The sequence below is a fragment of the Chelmon rostratus genome, chromosome 16 (genome assembly GCF_017976325.1).
Source record: "Chelmon rostratus isolate fCheRos1 chromosome 16, fCheRos1.pri, whole genome shotgun sequence".
In the NCBI taxonomy this organism is placed as follows: domain Eukaryota; kingdom Metazoa; phylum Chordata; class Actinopteri; order Chaetodontiformes; family Chaetodontidae; genus Chelmon; species Chelmon rostratus.
The window spans coordinates 15,806,781-15,829,148 of NC_055673.1; the positions used below are offsets into that span (position 1 = coordinate 15,806,781).

At 45.4% G+C, this 22,368-nt stretch overlaps 1 protein-coding gene across 1 annotated transcript; it reads left to right on the top strand.

Annotated features, from left to right (window-relative positions):
- The first annotated feature begins 330 nt into the window (after positions 1 to 330).
- On the top strand, positions 331 to 21,917 carry rftn1a (raftlin, lipid raft linker 1a). Its single transcript, XM_041956079.1, has 10 exons — positions 331 to 437; positions 5,665 to 5,816; positions 12,259 to 12,442; positions 14,722 to 14,830; positions 18,167 to 18,944; positions 19,040 to 19,243; positions 20,232 to 20,341; positions 20,593 to 20,696; positions 21,114 to 21,189; positions 21,501 to 21,917. Exons 2-10 carry the CDS (start codon positions 5,669 to 5,671, stop codon positions 21,915 to 21,917), a joined length of 2,130 nt encoding a protein of 709 aa, XP_041812013.1. The 5' UTR covers positions 331 to 437; positions 5,665 to 5,668.
- Positions 21,918 to 22,368: the final 451 nt, after the last annotated feature.

The window sequence follows — 22,368 nt, forward strand, 5'->3', positions numbered from 1 at the left end:
CTTTATCTCTATAATACTTTGCATCTTGGTTCACGTTTCTAAGAATTTAACTATGGAATAGGTCCAGAAATGTAAAGTCTACAATAGTATTCATATGAAGTGTCTCAGAGTGTCCAATCTTGGAGCAGGGAATGAGAGACAACAGGGAGGAGGAGGGAGGATGTGCGCCAGCCGCCCTCTCTTCTCCACATACACGCGCCCGCGCGCGCTGGTGACGGAGAAGGTAGACGGGAGTGTTTATCATGAGCTGACCGTGAGATGCAGCAGTCACTTGTAGTTTTCTAGATGGAGGATTCGTGTTTTCTTCCCATTTGGATCGCAGGTATCTGAGCTGTGACGGGGACAGAGACAGCAGAGACATTAGAGAGGAGGGGACGCGCATCGGCGGACTCAAGTGTGAGGAAGCTTTCAGAGCAGCGCGCACTGGGAACGACTTGGTGAGTTTCACTCTTTATTTCTCTCAAAAAACAAACAAACAAAAAAATCTAATTTGACATTTAGATGTTTAAAGGCAACGAGTGAGCAAAACCCAATGCAATACGTTTATATATATATTTTTTAATGTAATGTTCCTAAATATATTTTTTGTCACTCTTGTTGCGATAGGTTTTTTTCTCATTGTGGAATGTCAGATTTCACAGCCTTGATACAAACTTTAAAGCGAGTTAACGACATATAGAGGCGGAAATGCCCTCCCTCAGAATTAACGCCGGGAGTCATTTGGGAAGTCTCGGGAAGCCTTTCACAATAAAACACTTGTGACAAGAGGGGCAAATCCTCTTGGTTTAGACATCCAGCCGGTCGTTTGATTTGTGTGATGTTTGTGTGCCATTTGTCTCCGTAGCGGAACGAAATGAATAAGCCCCTCTGCTCGCTGTCACAGGTTGAAGTGAACTCAAGATATGCGTGACGGAGTAAATGTCCCGAGCGCAGATGGGAAGCTGTGTGTGTGTGTGTGTGTGTGTGTGTGTGTGTCACCACGAGAAAGGTTTGGTGCGTAAGCGACCTGTCATGTATCATTTCCCGTTCACTAAACTACAGGCGTTAATGGGCAGCATCAGCTCACCCACGTGTTGGGCGAGTGTGTGCGCGCGTGCTGAGAGAGGTTGAACGCGCCAAAGAGAGGAGAGAGAGGGGAAAAAAGAAGAAACCCCAGAAACATGTAATTTCAAGCTAGGCTGCACCCACAAAATGCACTGGGCATCAATTAGTCTCATGGCTATGTATGGATGCTCACTGTATAGCTTGGAAATGTATTTGGATGCATTTGAGAAGGCACCCATTTGTGGTGAGTGACACCCAGTTTATCATCCAGGGCCATGCAAACAGTGGGCTAATATTCTGTAAGTCATCAGTTTCTCTCACTGCTCAGTCTAAAATGCTTAATGATGGATTCACACCTCAAGAGCCCATATACAGCAGGGGTTAGTGAATTGAGGCCCCAGTCCAAAACCGTCTGCCTTTGTTCACAAACTGTTCCTTTTTAGAGCAAAGTAGGCTGTTCAAGGAGCTGTGTGATGGACCAATACATCAATGTCATAATTTGTTTTCATCCTCCCCATGCAGCCTCATTAAAACGCTGTTTGAGGTGATTACTTTGTTGCTTGGGGGAATCGCACCTCCCTCCAGGCAACTTGACATGCTCCCAGTCTGCTCCCTGTCTGTCTTCCTCTTTTTTTTTCTGTCTCTGCTGCCCCCTTCTCCTCCTCTCCCCCTCTCCATTCTGTTCCTGCTGTCCTTCCCCTCCCCATCATCAGCATACCCCATCCTTGCATAGAAACTGAGTGGGGCTCCAGCGCAGCGGGAGGGAAGCCCACTCCCCAGGACTCTGTCTGTCACCTCTAATTTTGAAATTCAGTAAATCACATACAATATGACACAAGATCTTGATAATAATGTGACAGTTTTTATTGACATACCTCCGTGTTTTTCTTGTCAAACAATCGACGCTGCTATGAAGTGACTCCATTCACAGTCAAACACTGTTAATAGGCCAAAATTTCCTTGCACAGGCGGCAGACTCGCAAGCAGTGGGAATTATGGCTTCCAAGCAGGCCCATAAAGCCCTATAATAAAGGAGACTGGAAGCCAGCGGTGACAGTTTTATCTGCTGATACTTGCTATAAATCAGTTGAGTGCATCAGGTGCAAAAAATGAACACAACTAGCAACACTCTGCCTCAGGGGACGTACAGTAGTTGTGGTCCACAATGGTGGTAGAAATTCTGGGCCCACAGCTCACCGGAGACCCTGAAATGGGAAAATATCCATAACCTTTGGCCTCTCTTCATTGTTAAAGACAAAAAAATGACATCTGTGTGTGGTGACACAAGTGGTTAAGATCTGGCTAAAAATAGGCTACTACAAGCTCTTTGTTTTGGTTAGGAAATCATTATGGCCATAAGTCTGAGAACGTCACACCAGTTAAGTCACTGGTAAAAGTCCTTGTTTTTTTAACAAGAGTTAAGATAATTTTAAGTGTGACTACCATTGTGAATTTTACATTGATACTATTGGGGAGCTTTTGCGATGACTCTGTCTTTTCATGTGAGTTATCCCAAGCCCGTGCCTGCCTGTAGCTCTCCCTCCACAGCGGATGAATGCTGCTTCTTGGAAAGCAGACTACCCCCCCTGAGTGGCACATGGAGGTAGCAGAGCAGTGGCACAGCACAGACGGATTATGCTCTCGTGTAAATCCGCTGTCATTTCAAAACTCTCCGTTACAAGAGATTCTCTAATGAGAAGCCCTCAGCTGCTCCCTGTCTGTCTTCATCTTCACTCCATTCTCTCGCTCTTTACCTCTTTCATCTGTCTCTCTCTCCCATCTCTCGCCGTTTAATGGATGTTTTTCGCTGTCAAGGCCTTTTTTCGCCCGTTTGTTTGTGTGAGAGCAAGTGAAAGATTCTGTTTGAAGTCGACATGTAGAGGAAAAGGCCCGGAGTCTCGAAGGCACTGGAGTTTCTCTGGTACTACAGCCACCTTGGTTGTTCATTTTACGTTGTGTCCTATTACAGAGATCTGCCTTTAAACCACGCAGACAGAGTTCATCTGTTAAAGTGAGGCCTTTGTTTTGAAACGGAACCGTCAGAGCACAACGAAAAAGGATGATGAGACGTTGGATCAAACAGGAGAGCTGTAGGCTAGTCGAGACTAAAACTAGAACCAATCAGGTTTTATTTGAAAGCAAAAGTTCCACAAGCAAAATGGTGAGCAAATTATTCCAAACTGTTAGATTTTTTTTGCACTGCATAATGCATTATGCATAAAGACGAATCAGAACGATGAATGAATGTGATTGTTTTTTTTTAATTGAAATAATTTGCATTGGGATGAGGCAGACGTATTAAAAACCTAGAGCTGAGGGACAGAGCAAAAAAAAAAATGAAGGGGATGTAAGGACAGACTCACTGAGAGAAGGATGCAAATGACTCTCCAGACATTTCTGTCTTTCACCACTTATCTTCATATCTCCACTGTCAGAAAGTCATGATTATGTTTTGATATCTCTCTCTTCCATCCTATGCTTCACCCTAGACCCACCTTTCCCCCTGACCTGCCAAAGATGAAGCCTGATAAACATCCCCACATTAACCTGCCCTTCGTCCCTGTTCCAGACAGGGCGTATTAAAGCACGACCCTGGAGGGAAAATGTTTGGGAGTGGATGTACATGCTCTAACTTAGTCATAACACCGGGCCTATTTGGCTGTCTGACTGTCTGGAGACATTTTAATAGTTTTATGGGACTTAAGAGGCTCAGCAGGGGAGCACTTCAGCCATGAAAAATCACTGAGCCACTAGACAGAAGATTGGACAGATGGAAGGATGGAGAGGGGTCAGAAGGCTTGTGGGCAGGGAGGGAGGCCATAATGTAACATTACAATGTAATGAGAGGAAGGATGGAGATGGAGCGAGTCAGGGGAAGGGATTGAAGGTGCGAGATTGGAAGGAAGTCGAGAAAATAAAGGTGGACGATGGAGTGAAAGTAGAAGTCAGGATAATGACACAGGGGAAGGTTGGGAGTTCTTGAAATCAGGTGGGCACAAGAAGAGAGAATGACAAAAATGAATAGTCTTACGGTCAGACTAATCAAGGCCATTGTACCAACAGAAAGAGGGGCTTCATCCTAATCGAGGATGATGGACAGGAGCAGAGCAGAGGCCAGAGAGGAAGAGGTGATTAAGGCTAGGGTCAGACAGACGGAGGGGAAATCATCCGACACATTGAAGAGCTAATGTTACGAGAGTTTAAGACCGGAACACACAGGTCAAGAAGAGAGAGGAGGATGGTGGGAGGAAGAAGTGAATGAGATACTGTTGTATCTCTCTCTCGCCTTCTCCCAAAGCATTACCCCGCTGTCTCTCCTGGTTTGTCCTCATTATGACGGAGCACGTTGTATTGGAAGAATAATAGCTCTTAATTGCTTGTTCTCAGCAGAATTCAAAATGACAGAGTGTACTGTCTCAAGACAGATGAGGTTTGAAAATGTATCAAAGATGCTGCCTTTCGCAACTTTGTAACCTTTCAAAATGCACGTACCGTGCAATTGAAGCTGCAAGTCACTGAACGTGCACACCCACAAGGCGCCCGCGCACACACACACACACACACCAGGCTTAATGGAGTCTGTTAGGATCGTTAGCCGAGTTAACGTCCATGCACTAGGCCCAATTGGAGTTACTGTGTCATTCTCCATGCTCCCCAAACAGATACAGAGATGCGGATATAGACCTGCCTTTGGGGAAGACATATGCACACACACACACACACACACACACACAGACATGCAGATGCCCACATCACCGTGTGGCTCGTACAAGCTGTGGCAGACGGGGATATTAAGCGTAACTGTGGTGATGGTTTGAGGGTACCGACACTGTCACATCAGATTAGCTTGATGATATCTGACCACGCCCTTTCTCTCTTGTCCTCTCTTTTCACACCCTCCATCCATTCCCCCACTTCCAATTGCCAAAAATTTGTTGCAAAAGCCACCTCGCTGTTCTTGTTTTTCTTTTTATGCAGCTCTTGTAGATCTGTGGGCCTAAATTGCCTGTTGAAATTCAGGAGAAGAGGAATTTTAAAAGAAATTTCAAGCTCTCTCCAAATTGTGTTTCCAATCACCTACCCTTGAGGGTATCTGCCGGTCCTTACACAGTCTGAAAGTATTAAAATAACAGATTTCTTTGTGCTTCAAGGCTGCCCTTGGATCAACATACAAATTGGTTAGCAGAACATGCTTAACTCCTCTCCTCTCCTCTCCTCTCTCTGTCAATCAAGTCCTGTGTCGCTTTGCTTGACAGGGCAGGAAATCAGTCTCATTTCTGCTTTAATTCGTTCTGATCAAACATGTCGCTCCCAATCATCCCTATTTGATTAGGAGATGCCCGTATCACAGCCCACCAAGCAGGTAATGGCTGACAGTTTCATATTACACTATTATTGCACTGTGTGTGTCTGTGTGTGTATGACAGGGAGTTAGATACACACATTATTTCCCAGCATCTTGAGCTCGCACTGAAGCAGTAGTATTTGGACTTGGAAGTGATAATGTCTCCTGTATATTTAGAAGGCCTATCAATTCCACATCTCCCACTCTCCGTCTCAGTTAGCACCCTCCTCTGTTTCTTCATCTTCCACCTTTTAATCTCCCCCTCTCTATCACAGAGACATGGGGTGTAGGCTTCCTAAGTTGCGGAAGGCGGAAGAGAGGCGAAGCCCAGGCAATATCTACTCCACCCTTCGAAGGCCTCAGGTGGAGACTAAAGTGGGCGTGGCCTACACCTACCACTTCCTGGACTTCCTGTTGGGGAAAGAAGGTATGGATAAGATTATCCATCTGCTGTCAATCATTTCCGTTTAACAGTTCTCCTGTGAGCACTTTATATTGTACATATCCTGTTTGTCCTTTGTTCGTCTTGGGCTTGGCTTGTGAAACCCAGTGAGACGTGTACTTCATATGACTTGACTTGACCTCTCCCACACTTGCATACTTGAAACAGTCATGCGTTACTTGTTTCTTCTTCTCCATCAAAGATTATTGACATAAGAAATGTATGATAGCCATCTGGCAATTTAAAGTTCCTCTCCTGACATTAATTAAAGCCCTAAAAACTCATCTCTGTTCTTCAAAATTACATATTTAGACTTTTTTTCCATGAAAAAAATCCCCTAATTCCTAAAAATGGCTTGGATGTAACTTCCTTAAGTATGTGACATATAGCAGCTAAATAGCCAGATCTTTCTCTCAGGTGTTGGTGTAGCCCCAAATTCCATATCATATTTTATGCAAAAAAAATCCCGCAATGCATTGCATCTTTGCTCAGATGACAAATTCATAAGCATCTGAAATCACTCACAGTACCTTCCTGAGTGCTCACGATGTGCTGCAGCAAACAGTGAATGAGGTGAGTGATGGAGGAGGCGATTCCAGACACAGCTCAAATGAAGATAACAAATCTTGGCCTTCGGATGCAGCAGGCATCATCACCGATCACTGATTCACATTCGTTCAACTTCCACCGACTCCAAGGAATGTGTCTTCACATCTGTTGATTCTTTTTACTGAGCACCTTCTTCTTCTGCAACAATAGCTGTTTACTTAACTTCTCTGTTGCACCCTGCTCTGCTTTGTCATCCTGAGCTCTGGCTACAGTGTGTGTTTGTGTTCCACTCATAAAATAGCCACAGTTGCTATCCCAACTTTAGCCAGTTAAATGAAGTGTTAAGGTCAGCAACTCTGCGTAAGTGTGTGTATGTGGGGATTTTCTTCATGCTGTAAGTATCTTGAGGGCAAAGAAGTGACTTATACGCTGAAGTTGTGTCTTTGTGCAGATCCTGTTGCAGGGAGTTCAAAGAGTTCTCTAATTCTCAGATTCAGCTATATTGTGCACGCTGTAGACATGCCCTCCAACTTCCCCCTGCCTCTCCCTCGCACAATGACAATATACTAAAGCTGGTGCGTGTTTGTCTCGGGAACCATGTGTGTGTGTTTTTGTGCGTATCTGTTTGTGAAAATGAAAAATAGTGTGTGTGATGCCGTGTGTGTGCATGCTCGCAGCGTCTTGAGGACGTTTGATGAGAATCCTCTAGAGGCGTCTGGTTTCTAAAAATACTAATTCTGCCATTGTGTTGGTTTGGACTGTGAAGAGATAGAGGGGAGGGATGCAGCGAGGGAAAAGCGAGGCGAGGTGGAGAAACAGATAGTGTTGCAACAGATATTTAAAAAAAAAAATTACCTCTTTTTCCTTATGGCTTAATGTCTCTACAAGCCTGCGCTGTGCACTCTGTCATCTGACAAGCTGAAGCAGGTGCAAGTAGCTCACTGAAGTCCTTTTTAGAGGAGTTTCCAAATGCAACACTGTAACAGACAGCAGGCAGAGCGCCACAGCCAAGTGGCAATGGTCTGGTTGCCAGTCGGCTTCATTTTCAGCCAACCCTGTTATGTTTGGCAAACGAGTTAAGCTGTTGCGTTGGCTGAGAGAGATCTGCCAACGCGAAACGATGCTGGTGACCAAAACAGACAATAGACATGAGGATTGCTTGTCTTTCTCGTTTCTAAAGGCAGCAGCAGATAAATTGCCTCATCACACGGGCGTATATTGATACAGAAAGACCACACACACACACACTTAAACTGTTCATACAGGCGGCTCATTCAGGCGCACACAAAACACTTTACAGCACATAGTCAGCAGAGTTAGTGTTATCTTTCAACAGACAGGCAGGTCATTTATATGGTAAACTCAGTGACGCCACCTGAGCTGCTTAAGATGAGTATACTCTATTTTAGGATAAACACAACTACTGTGAATTGATTGTGAGTGTGTGTGTGTGGTTGTGAGTGGGTGTATGCCTGCCTCTCTCCATCTCTCTCTCCCCCTCTCTCCATTTGTGATAGAGAGACCAAGAGAAGTGAAGGATTCCTGAAGGATTATCTGATTGTTTGTGGAGATTGAGGGACCTCATTCCCAGCAAAGGGATTTATTTGTATTTGTGTGTATTTGTGTGTGTGTGTGTGTGTGTATGTGTGTGTGTGTGTGTGTGTGTGTGTGTGTGTGTGTAGGAGGCAGATAGAAGAATCTGTATGTCAGTCCATGACATTGAGGAAACCCACGGTCAAATCCATGCTTTAATTCAATTTGGCCTCCATTAATAACATTATTTCCCTGCCAGCGTGACTTGACGACTCCTACACAGTAATGAAAAACGAATATCTGCGCTTGTGCCCCTTTGACATATGTGAGACGAGGTGGCTGTTTGTTCATCTAACTTGTGTTCTCAGACAGACGAGCTTCATGTTCAGAATGAAGAGCGCAGAGTGGCTCCTAACCTGACCTTTGAGCAGCGAGCGATGGAACTCATCAGAAACAACGCGGCTGATAATGTCGCGTTTGCTTTATGAGCTTTCCAACTGCAGCAGTGCTTTCGCTGAGGAATATTTCCATGTGACTGAGCCCAACTCGCTCACACTGGGTCATAGTGACCTCGCGGTGAATCCAGGGAGGATGAGGAGAAATATGTTCAGTGTTTCAGGCATTTGGCCTACGCTTCACACACACAAACCATTTCTCTGAAACACATGATTGTGTAAAGGCTGTTAGTACATGGGCTTGGGAACGCTTTAAACGCAGGTGGTTTGCCCCTGAGTGCATTCTGTTTTTATTTACGTTCTACACAGCGTCCCTTTTGTGGAATCAGGGTTGTAAAACCAACGTCTCATTCCACTGAGCTGTCACGTTGCTCTACAATCAGCAGTCTGCTGTACCTCGACACATCTTCCTCCCTTACAAAAAGTGTCATGATCTTCATTATCCCCATGGTAGCATTGATTGGTTACCTTGACATGTCAGCAAGAATCTGGCGTATGAAATGTAACAGCCAGGTGTGACATTTTAACCCAGCCTCCTTTTGTCGTCGAAGCCGTGCTCAGATAATGAGCCGGGAAAACGGAGGAAGCGGGGAACGCGAACAGAAAAGAGCAGGAGTGGAGGAGGGGGGAAAAAAGTAGAAGGGAGGCAGAATAAAAGTGAGGGAGGTGTAGCAGAGGGTGAGAGAATGAGCGGCGCAGAGATACAGCGAGCATTTGTCAGGTCTGGAGCGAGGAGGGAGGCGGAGTAGTCGGGAGAAAAAGGAGTCGGAGGTGTGAGCGAGCGGGAGTCAGGAGTCTGAGGATGTGTGAGGAAGTAAGTTAGGTGTGATGCTGTGTGACTAACGCTGGTCTCTGCTGCAGACAGCGAGGTTCTGAACTCTGCTGATGACTTTCCGACACCCTGCAGAGACGGAGACCCACTCGGCTCATTAAAACTTACAACATGTGTCTAATGCTCAGCAGTGTGTGTGTGTGTGTGTTTGTGTGGCCCTTCTTTTACTGTAAACCTATGGGTGAGTTTATTTTAACTGGAGCTGTACGTCAGTGCTGGCGTGTGTACATGATCGACACCTGAATGTTATAATAGGCCTAGATATTTCCTCTGCTGACAAAGAATACATTGCTCTGCCTTACATGGTGCATCAGAATCTGCATGTGATGTATTTGGCTGAGAGAACAGGCGAAGCACAGATCCATCAGTTTGATAGATCTTTGCTGCCTGACACACCTGAAACACATCAACCTTTTTGAAAGATGGTTGAAAATGCTGATCCGACACAGCTCAAACCATTTTTCTGGGTCGTTCCTTTCCACTGTTCCAATCTTGCTGGCCAAAAAGCCTTGAGAGAGTACCAGCAAAGATGGCAGAGAGATTCACAGCATCACAAGTACATGGTACTGTATGCGCCTTACGTGCCACACTGTGTTCTCACCACAGCAAACCTTTTTTTCCCTCCTGCTCCTAGTTGCCAGCCATTTTTATGAACCCGGCGCTCTTTCTCAGACATTTCCTGTAAAACGGGCGTTCTGCCGAGATCAGATCCCATTTGACAAAGCTCAGATGCTGACCAACAACTGTCATAGCCGGCGGCTGCATTCCCAAAACAGTGGGAAGCTCCTGGCTCCAGGAAGCTGATTATTTTATAGTCACTGTTTTGGCACATATCCTTGCCTAAAACCTCTGCAAGTCATTAGAAGGCTATTTAAATAAACGTGAACCTCCAGCAAGCAGAGGGATAAGCCTTGAGGGTGGCTGTGAGTAGTAATCCCCATGCATCACCTAGCAGGCTTAGTGCAAACTCTTTCTTTCTCGTGCGCACACGCACACAAACACACAGAGGCAAAAAGATGGCCCCGTGCGCACTCGCTCGGGATGCTGTGGCATCACATGTGCCACAAAAATATGCTTTACAGTCACACACAGAAATCCAGGGATTTGTAAAGGAATTAATAAGACCTTTCAAGCGGCTACAGGACGGGGATGATTCTCACGCACTGCGAAAACAGCTCGTGAAATCCGGGGTCAGAAAGTGAGGCGTCGTTCACAACACACGGCGGCTGTCATGTGGCCAAAGCTGCGGGTCGAGACGGAAATAGAAGAGCGGGGATCAACAGCTGAACAGCCGCTCTGCCTCTCCTTGTGTCCGTTGGACAATGCACCCTTGGATGTCTGTATCTTGCGTTTGAACTTGCTAATGTCCCCCCCACTCATGTACACGCATACAGAAACAACCACTCCGTCACGAATATGCAGCTCCCTTAAACATACATGCACACACACTCTTAACACTACACCCCCCCCACTAGCCGGCACTATAAAACTCTACCCGGCTCTTTCTGCCCTGAGCCATTCCCATGTTCCCATTCTGGAGCGGAATTGCAGCCTCCCTTTAAATCCCACAGTGGCAGACAGTATAAATGAAGTCGCTTCCCAGCCTAAAGCACTGCATAACACCCCAATAACTTCTGTACGCCTTGCCTGAATTAGCTGCCTTGCCTGCGTCTTGTCGGTGGGTGAGTGCCAGCCGTGCAGAGCTAATGACGGCTAATGACTGTTTACGGTGACAGGATTGTTGTTACCCCCCCCCCCCCCCCCCCCCCAAACCCCACCCAGTCTCCAGCTGGTATTATTATTATCATCACTGTACTGTGTTTGATAAGTCCCCACAGACACCCATTTAAGTGTTTGCTTGATGAAAGGCTCTCATGGTTCCAAACGGTTACACCAAGCTGATGTGATGTGATGGTTGTATGTTTGTCCCATTGTTTCACTGAGATGGGAGTCAGGAGAGTGTGTGTGTTCATGTGCTTGTACCCTACCGTGGTCTCGTGTGTGTGTGTGTGTGTGTGTGTGCGCACGCGCATGTGTGTGTGTGTGAACACGCCAGATGATGGAGAACAAATTGAAAATGAGATGGCTCGCACATCTTTTTTCGTGTGTGTGTGCGCGTCTGGTTAATTTATTCAGGTTATTTTCTCTTCTCCAGACCCATGCAAATGAGATTGAATGAGAAAGGATGACAAGCATTCAGGCACAAACAGACAGCCTCATCTTTCTCTCTCTCCTCTCTCTCTCTCTCTTCTCTCATCTCTTTTTTCCTGCTCCTCTCTCTCTCACTCACACACACCTGGCTTCACTCAGCGAAACAGAAACACACAGCCGTGCATGCACATGTTCCCTTAAAAGCCCGCGAACAGAGAGAGGGCTTTATTACAATGCACCGACCCCGAGAGGGCGGCTCTCACAAACAGCGCGCTCTCCCTGGTGGATTTGCCGTGACAGTTTGCTTCTATATGATAAGCTCTGCTAACCATTTCCACTGAAGTAAAGGGGTTTTCTTTCCATTGTGTTTGGTAATAAGGGAAACGGCTCTGTGCTAGCGATTGCTGCTACACCACACGCCCAAGCAGGCAAAGCGATAGCATTGTCTTTCCAACCTTTTCTGCATGTGTGTGTGTGTGTGCATTTTTGATTATAGTCAACTGTCTGTTAGCGTTGGCGAAACCGTGTGCATGCATGTGTGACTTTGCACGCTTGTGTTTGTCTGCATGTGTGCGTCTTCCAAAAGCCAGACTGAGGTTAATAGTTCTGGTGTAATTAGTTTCAGATTTGGCTTGAAGATGCCATGTGTTGTTGTTCAGGGGGAATTACCATAATGAAACATGCCCTGTCTTTGTTTCTTCGCACCCTTTGTCCTTCTTTCTCTTTGCCCCCTCTTTTTTCTTCCCTATTCCTCTTTGTTCCAGCTCTTATCCACTTCCAAATACCACACCACTACTCTTCTCTGCCTCTTCTGCAACCTGTCATGTCCTTGTCTAGACCATTTCCCATTACCTCCTCTTGTCTAACCTTGTATTTCTGCCTCCCCCCTCACCCGTCCTCCCTCCAGAGGTGCCGGTGTCATCCGTGCTTTGTCTCTCCTCGGTCAGAGAGCTGCCGGTTCAGGTCAGGGAACTCTACGCGCAGGGTTTTGTCCTGGTCGCCGTCCACCCGTTTGTCCATCCCTGCGGCCCTCGTCACGCACACATCCAGCGCCAGCTCCACCGGGCCGTGTTGGTCCGAGAGACGCCAAGGTACACAAACCAAACACACCCTCAGCATCAGCACCACCTTTATCGAATAAAACAGTTTTGACTGGGATGATTTATGTAGCAGATTGATTAAGATAAACGAGATGATTCGTTTGGAGCCAGATTTAGACAATAGTTAGGATGTAGCAGCTTCATTGTTTTGACATGGGAAGCCAATTGAGACCCATTATCACAAGCACAACTCTGCACCTCACCTCCTTCTCTTGATGTAAAATTAATTGCAGATGAGTCAGCCACAAAAAATGTCTAATTTTAGCCAACTGTTCCAATTCTTTCACTTTTGACTAGACATGATAATATGTTATACTGTGTGACAACACTGTATACTGTGCATCTCTTCTGTAACCCACTTATCCTGGGTGACACTAAACACTATACGATTAGCCACCTTATTTGAGCAGAGCATTATTTTCATACCTTTCTACTATCAGCTCTGGTACAGAATGCTAGCTTAGCTTTATTCAGCTCATTGTGGAAGTTACTGACACATCTGCCCCAACAGAAACTGTATTATAACTAATGACTTTGCTCATGTCCTGACTTTCCACCCAGTGCCTCCAGCAGGTCAAAGTTTTGTGAAATATCTTAACTTCTACCAGATGGATTGGCACAGAATTTGGTGCAGACAGTCATTTCCCGCTCAGGATGAATTGAAATAACTTTGGCCATCCCTTAACTTTTCATCTAGCACCATCATCTGGTTGTCCAATAATTTCGTTTATGGCCAAATGCTGCAAACTAATGACGTTCCCATGAGCCTCAGCTCTGCTTTGAGTTAAGTGCCAACTAGCGAATGTTAGCATGCTAACATGCTAAACTAACATGGTGAACACGGTAAACATGCCTGTTGGACATCTGCATGTTCTCATTGTGAGCATGTTTGCATGCTGATGTTAGCATTTAGCTTCAAACAACAGCATGCTTACATACAGTCTCACAGAGCTGCTAGCGTGGCTATGGACTCTTGTTAACTTGCTAATAATAGTATTTGAACCAAATATTATCACCACTTCCATGTAAACCCTCTTCAGAGAAATTACCGTGATAAAGATCTTATTGTATCATTTTGCATTTTCCCTAAAAACGTTATTTTCTGACATTTCCAGAACATGAGTTGTGAGTACAATAGATCATTCTCTGCAACATATCTGACTTCAGCTTAACTTAATGATTATTCTGATGAAGACATGTCTATTGTATAGTGACAGGGACCCCTCTGGACCACTCTTTGACACTCATGGTTAGATATGTAGCCTTCCATTTTTGGTCACTAACTCGTTGAAATGAAAGTAATTGCGTTGCTTCGCCTAAAGTTTGGGGCATCCTCTTGTGTGCTCTTCACTCTTTTTAGTTTGATTTCAAGGAATAGGGTACTGTATACACACTCCCTCACACACAAACACTGACACACACACACTCTAGTGCACAGGCAGGTGCCGAGCTGCTCCTTTAATGCCCCTCCTGCCAAGTGGTCCTGCTGCTTCCTGGCACCTGTCACCGTGGAGACGGCTGATTGCATCACCAGCGCTCACCAGAGGGGAACGGCACGCTGAAGAGAGAAACCATCTCTCCATCCTTTCATCTGCTTACTTCAGTGATGGCCGTCCCCCCTTTTCTTTTGTCCTCCGTGCCCCCCTTCGTCCCCTTTACTCCGCCTTTTATGTCCCCATCACTGCCATCCCCTTTCATCAAAAACCTGAAAAATGAAAGGAAAAAAATCTGACAGATCTACTGTTTCAAATCTAGCTGAGAATGTCACTCACGCCTCAGAGCACAAGATATTACCACGGCCTTCCCACTGACCTCAATCCAAATCTGAAGAGGCGTATCTGAATGCTGCTTTTATGACCGAGTTTTGCAGTGGGAGCAGAAAGAAATTCAGTCCCTTTTTCTGTCTAATAAGTCTATTGTGCTTTCAGTGAACGTGTGCTCTCCTGAAATGGAAAATTCACCCTGTACCAGAATTGACATTATGTTTCTGCTACCATCATTCTGGGTCAATGAGTGAACATGAGCGTGTCTGCCAGAATCTATAGACCCATGGCTCATTTAGACTGTAATGTTACCAGGTGATGGAACTGCTGCAGTGATAATGGACAGGAAACAAACCTAAGGGAAACAGTCCAGGTCAACATTGCAACAGCACAAGAACGTTTTACATTTTCCAGTTCATGAGAGCAGAATTGAACCGAACTAAATGACATATGATTAATGCTTTACACTGAATATTTGTTTAAATTCTTTCATTTCTCAACCTGTAGTTCAGAGAAAAGCCAACTGAGGTGGGGAAGAGATCGTCTGGAGACAGATGTGTGTGTGGCAGGTCACCAGTCTGCTGACCCGGAAGTGATCCAGAGCTATGTCAAGCGGGTGAGTTGGATGGATCATGCCAGTAAACCTGGTTTGGTCTGCTGTGATTCGCTTTTAATGGATTCTCTTCAAATAGAGATGCCTGAAGCTTGAGATAGGAACAATGTTTCTCTCATATTTTGGAATAAATGTTCTACAAATGTCTTTTTTTGACTGGTGGTCAAATAGGATCTTTGTGCACCATGGCTTTAATCATGAGCCACCTACGCATGGTAGAGGGCTTAACATTGCTGGAATTATTTTGAGGAACGACCTTCTAGTGAAGCCATGCAAATCTAACTGAAGGACACTGAATGCTTTAACAGAAGAAAGGAGAGCAGGGAAAATATTCTAAATCTACACTCGTTTTTCGTTCAGTCCAGTGTGAGAGTAGTGGGGATGCACTGGTCCAACTTTTCTCCCCCAGTAGCGATTCTGATCCTTGGGGTATCTACAGACGATCAAACACCACAATCCACAGAAGATCCAATACCAGTGCTCTCTTTTCCCCAAATTTAAATGGTATGTACCTCATTGCAATTGGAATCAGTTTTATAAGTTGACATGAGGGCAGGGTTTGCTGTGGCATCAAGAGATGAGTTGTTCTTCACATTTATTTTCATCATTTTTGCACAGGCATAGCCAGGTAGGTTCAAAACAACATAAGGAAATGGACCTGTGCAGTATTTTTCAAATAAAGTAGGAAGCAAAGGGCAGCTCACCTGAATACCCTACCCCTCCCACATGCCAGTACCCTCTCACATGACATCCCGTAGACCTGACAGGAAAACCATGGTGGGGAAAATGAAGATTAGAAAATATATTAGAACATCAGGCTGAAGAGACTCCGATGAGATGGTTTAGAAGAGGCAACCAGATCTGACAGATATACGAGACACCGATTGAAAATTGGATCTTTTCTAATTTAATATAAAGAAGAATGTCTGAGCCATTTAACTAAGACAGCTAGAAATGACCCACTGTGAGTTAACACATGGTGGACAGTTGTTACTTAATACGTGTGACTGATGGCAGAAACACTGAAATTTATAATGACTCAGACCAAGAAAGTGGATTTGTTGCATCATGGTTTAATGAGGTCAGCGTCTGCGCTCATAGCCACCCGCCTCACTGAATCAATGTATCCCTAGAGAGAGTGTCATGTTTGATAGCCGTTTAGAGAGGAGAGGAGGTCAGAGACTGCAGGCAGGTGGTCCACATCTCCTCAATCTCAAATGTCTTTTTAAAGGATCATAACTCATGTTGGAGAGGTCCCTTCTTAGCTTGTGTCTCAGCACCACATCCCATTTAAAATAGTGGGTGATAGGTAATGTCCAGTCCTAATCTTCTCATAATTTCTTGGCAAAAATCTAATTTGTATTTTTTCACATACAATGTAAGTAAAAAAAAAGTTGTGTAAAGCCTGATAAACTGCCTCAAGTGATGTCACTTGAGTCAGCATTGGTCAGGGCTGAAGACAATCTGTGTGGGTGTGAAGTTAGAAAGAAGTGAGCTCACCAGACCTCTGCAGTACGCTCCTCATCTCTGGCGGAGGCTAGCGGCTCGAGGCTACGGTAGCCATTGCTAATAACACACCTGAGTCTCCAAGTGAGTTGTCGTTGGTCAAGTTGCATTGTGGTTAATGTAAGCAGCAGGTTTTGACAAGGATGAAGAATGTGTTGAATACAAAAAAAGATATCTCCGGTTTTGCGGCGTCAATTTTGATTTTGACTTTTATTTTTTAAATTGAGTCCAACAGTGCAATGCTGAATCAGTGCAGACTCTTTTAATGAAAATGATCTGTGTAGAATTCACGCCCCCCTCCCTCTGTCTCCTTGCTTATTGCACTGTGTGTTTTAGTGTGTGCCTTTCATGTCGGTGCAGCACTGCTGCGACAGTGAAAGAAACATTACAGCACTTAAACGGCCACAGGCAAACGCCTATAATTGCCTCTCTGTGCCATATGGGAACCTGGTGTCTTGTCCTCACGTGCAGAACTTCTCCAATTCAAATGGAGCTTGCAGATTTACCTGATTGGAAGGATTTTTTACAGTACTGGATTCCCAGTCGTTGCATCTCCCGTGGTACTGCTCACTTTCCTGTAACTAGGAAACAAGAAGAGGAGCTGCAGTATATAATGAATGGAAGGTTACAGAAATGATCGTAAACGATAGTTAGACTTAACCCTAAAATAACCTGCCAACCACAGCGTCATCGCTGGCATTTATCAGCTGAAAAACTCACTTTTAGTCTCTCTGCTCATGAATTTGCCAACCGTCCTACAATGGGAAATGAAAATGTGCTCGATTGAATAGATTTGCATCTGAACACCCACAGAGCACAAAGGGAAACCCGATTGGATGGAAATGCACATCACTGAGTATAATGTGATAGGCTCCGGCAGCGTGACATGAATAACCAATCAGATCACAAACTGCCAGAGAGAGTTCAAGATAAGAACCCAGGAGCAGTACCGGGCAGACAGAGTGACAGGCTGTGGTGTGTGTGTTTGTGTGTCTGTGTTTGTGTGTGTGTGTTCCCACAATGTAAATCATTCAAGTTAAGGGTGAAGACCTGATTTAAGGTTAGATTGAGGTCAGGGTTAGGCGAGTAATGGTTATGGTTAGGATTAGGGTAAGTCTCCAGTAACTCAATGTAATGTCCCCTAAAATGATGGAAACACAACTGTGTGTGTGAGAGAGTGAGTGTGTGCGTGTGTGTGTGTTCAGTGAAATTCTATATTTCTATTTTTCCAGCACTCACAAGCCCACCCACTCTCAATCTGTCTCCGGTCATACTCATCTGATAAAACTGTGAGTGTGTTGGACGGTAACAGAGAGACTGTGTATATATGAGATGAGTGTGTATGGATGAGTGAAGTGTCAGAAGTAGTGGTTAATAGGGGAATATGTGTCTCATTATTGTTTGGTGGTAGTTTGCAATCTGATTCCTCTCCCATTGAGCCTGTCTAAAACTGTCAGCCCAAATATCAACTGACAATTAACCACCAGAGCTCCATGGGAGGGAGCGGCGCACACACACGTGCGCACACACGAATGCGTTGAGATAATGAGGTCCTTTTGTCATTTGAATATTTGATCTTTGCAGATGATTAGGTAGGTTGTTATTTTGCAGAATATGTATTGTGCGTACGTCAGCCTCCGTTTGTGTGTAAATGAGGCTTTGTTTGTCTGACTAGAAGAACAGGCTGCAGATTTATTTGTGGTGCTGTGAATGACGTCCTTTTATATTTATGTGTCACTCAAATTTACTCTAATAGACCTTATTGGTGTGTATGGGTCTTAACATGGTGTGTGTTTGTGTGTGTGTGTGTGTGCGCGCGCGCTACCCCTACAGATCCAGGATGTAGCAGAGCAAGGGGTGATGTTTGTGGGCTTTCTGCAGCAGCCAGGTGGAGGACCCTGCTTCTTGGGCAACTGGGACCCTGAAGAGCTCTCCTCCTTACATTCAAGCCCTTCACCCATACACCGACACCCCTTCAGCGCCAGCACCAGCCCAACAGATCCTACAGAACCGCACCATAATGACTTAGAACTGGACCGTCAACACTTTGAACCTCAAAAGCTAGATCATGAAGGCGCAGAACATAACACACAGGACCACAAACCTTTAGTGCCAAGAGAACCGGACTTCAGTCCTATGAAACCCATCCAGAGTTTAGAGCTTAACCAAGAAGACTCCAGTGAAGAAATGCAGACCTTACAGATCAGCCTCCAAGAGTCACTTGACACAACAAACCAACCTCAAGATCACAGCAAACCCAGTGTAGACACAGTTCAGTGGTGTCCAAATCAAAACCCAGCAGAAGCCAAAGGGAACCAGCTGTGTCCCAGCCCTCCAGAAGCTGCAGGTATAATCAGACAGCAGAGGGGTCAACTACCAGACCCCAAAGACTCCACAGAGAAACATTTTAACCGTCCCAACCAGAGAGAAAGACAAAGTTCAAGCTCCGACAGCTGGCTCAGCTCTCCAGAACTGGATCGAAACCATGAAAGAAAGTCCAGCTCTACCTGCGCAGATGGACAAAGCAGAGTGACGACACACAACAACAACCATATCCGGCTCAGGAGTTCAGAGACAGATAAGAATTCAACTTCACCACCTGCGCAGGCTAGTAAGTAACCAGTTTCCTGTTTGGAGTGGCGTCAGTCATCATCATGCAAAGTTCTATTTGATGTCCAATTTGCTTTTTTGTCTGTGCGCCTGCAGGGATGCAACTCTTTGCCTTGTACAACCACACAGGGGAGCTGAACACATCTCTGAGGTTCTACTCACTCAGGGTACCATTGAGAGTACAAAAGGAAGCAGGGCTAATCACAGAAGTTGACACACACTGGCTTGACCACATGACTCAGCATTTCACCAGTGGCGCGCACCTCATCGACGGGTTTTTCCAGCTTGAAGATGATAACGGTAGGTTTCATGGCCATGACAATGAAATGTTGCTGCACATGTGAGTGTGGAACTTAAATCCAGGCAGCACAAGCGGCAGTTTCACACCTGCTAGCAAATCCACTGATGGCAACGACCCTGTTCAGCTTAAAGTAAAACTCCGTCTCATAGTTGTTGACCTTTATCACACAGTCCGTATTCAATTTTTAATTAATTTTTTTTTCATTCAATTGGTCAAAAGCTCTGAATTAATTTTATGGCCACTGTGAGGCAGCGCAATAAGTTGTAAACACAACAATGACATATCATCCCCTTGTAGAGTTAATATTGTGTCAGCAGACATTTGTCTACGTATCCAGCAGTACATATTTAGCTGCTCGGTGATCCCTGTGTTCATGAGCTAGTTGCTGACTTCATCTGCTGCTTGTTTCCAGTAGTGCATCGTTGGTTTATCAGAGCTTTTTCCTGAAAACAGCTGCATGCTGTGGCTGGAAACAAGGTTCATGAGATCAGTGAGACTAAACCAAATGTTGTGGGCCGTAAAACCAAAACAATGAGCTGAAAGAAGCTACAATGCTCTGTAAAACTAAGGGGAACTGCAGAGTTTAGTGACAATTATGTGTGGGTTCATCACTATGGGCAACTGCTACCACATGAAAGATCCATAGTTAGTGTCAAACTATTGATTATTGCAGCTTTACAGTAAATGTTTCACCTTTCCTCTTGACTTGAATCAAAGAGTTTTCACTGGTTGAGCTCCACGAGCTCTGGACAAGCGGCTCAGGCAGTAGATCTCTGCTTAACTGCTGGGTAATGGGTGATATACATGGAGTTATGTGCCCTAACTCCTCGGCTTACACCGTAAGTCACAGTTCAGTCATCCATGGAATAAGTAGGCTTAAGCCAAAGGGAGTGGGGGATCAATAGTGAGAGATTGGCTTGTAACTCCTGTCTGAATCTTACACATCCTCCTCTGTTTATCTGACTTTAGTTTGTCCTGTTTCTGCAGACAACGGGGTGTCATCTGTGGACAGTGTGTTCATCTTCCAGGGCTCTGCAGAGGAGACCACACACACCTCCTACGACGCTATCGTGGTTGAGCAGTGGACCGTTGTTGATGTGGGTCCTCAAGTTTTTTTTTTAATACTCTGGAGAAGATGTGCACTTTGGGAAATCCTTTGTGACTGAAGGCTTAAGCTGTTTTCAGCCAAACATTCGTAAGAGTGGGGATGAAGGACGGCAGCGTGCACGCTTGTGGCTGAGCTTAACTTTGCCGACCTGCATGCGTCCTGTAATGTGTTGAATGTTTTGCTTGTGTGACTTTGCTCTGCATATGTCTGAGTGGCGCTATGTCTCTTTCTCCCGTCAAGGGTGTTGTGGTGAAGACAGACTACATCCCCTTGCTCCAGTCTCTGGCTCCGTATGGATGGAGGCTTATGTGTGTGTTACCCACACCGATTGTCAAGACCAACAGGTACACAACTACCCCCCAAGATACCACAACCAGTCACACATTCACATCCCGTCTAAATCTTTTTCTTTACATTACATCACTTTGAATAATATCAGATAAAATCAGCAAGAACTAGTTACACTGCCTGTCTCATTTTTTGGGGGGTTTAGGGCTGACGGTGTAGCGTAGATACACAGGACAGATGGTTTGAGATCTGACAAATCATGATCGTATGCTCAGCTCAACATGAAACCGCTTTTGAAATCTGTCGGAGCTGCGAACGACACAGTCGCTGACGCGCCGCTGTCTTGTAACCTGTCACTCTGCAAACCGCAGCCAGCAGACACTGGGTTCCAACACATGTAGTGATATGCAAGTTGCTCAGATTATAACATAAAAGCCAACAGTAGTAAAAGTGCTGCTCTTTTCTTTCTGTAGTGATGGGAGTTTGTCGACCAAGCAAATCCTCTTCCTTCAGAGACCCATTTTGCAGCGCAAGAGGAAAGACTTCAAGGTTTGTTCCCCCTTGTCTTCCATCTTCGTGGCACACCTGTCACTTGTCTCTGTTGTGCCTTTAGGATACGTGACTTTATGTCACAGAAGGTGCCATTAAGAAGTCATGTTGCTAAATATGGGATGTACAGCAAATATAAACCAGCTCAGGAAAAGTCTAATAATAGGCAAATAGTCGACCTGAAACTGTACAGGAAAAGAGGCATCAATGAAAGAGGCTTTGTTGTGGTTTGTCAGGTGTCTCAAGAGATGGAAAGAAAAAGACACGCCGCAAAGCCCAAAACTGTCTCAAACACATCTATTTGGTTTCAGATGCTGAACCTCAGGGGTCGCAGCAAGGCAAAGAAGAAATCTACGGCAGAATCGCAGGAGGAGAGAGAGAACATGTCCCCTGTGATGGAGACAGAGATGGACAGGTTAAGAAGAAACACAGCAGAGGGGAGGAAGAGCAGGGACAGCGGAAGGAGCGATGAGGCGAGCCCTCAGAAAGGTGGCGGGGAGAGCGAGGGGGATGCGCGGCATCAAAAGGGCTTCTCGTTCCTGCCGGGGAGCGGGGCGTCCGCCGAGGAGCAGGAAGAGGAAACCGACATTGACGAGATACCACTGTCCAAGCGGGAGAAGTCGGTGAGATGGACAGATGTGTGCGAGGGAGAGGATGTAGGAGGGGTCAAGGAGGAGGTGAAGAAGGAAGAGCGGATCAAACAGCAGCTGTTTTCTGGCGTCTGTTGACACATTGGGCACGAAGCAGGCAAGAGGGAGCTGAGACCTGTTTAGTTTATCCCCCAACAAAAAGAAAGAAAGAAAGAAAGCCTTTTAAAATAACGTTTGTTGAGCTGGATTTTGAGTTCCTCTGCGGAGAACCCAGATTTAGTCAGTCATACTGTTGCTCTCGCTTCAGTCTGCTCTGTTTAGGGCGATGACGCTCTTGAGTCTTTGAGGTTGTAGCTCCTGGAAACGGGAAAGTGTTGTGCAGTTCTCTGCTTTGGGTCAGTGTTGCTATTTGATGTATCCTTATATGAATTGAAACTGTCGACAGCTATAGAGTACAACCTGGAGCAAGTCTCCAGTCCAAGCCTTAAGTATTATTTTCCTGCCCACTGTTGTATTTTACTACTTTCTTGTTACAGGGCTGTTAAAAAGGGAGTACTGATTTCACTGGGCTCGCTGTATTTTTGTATGT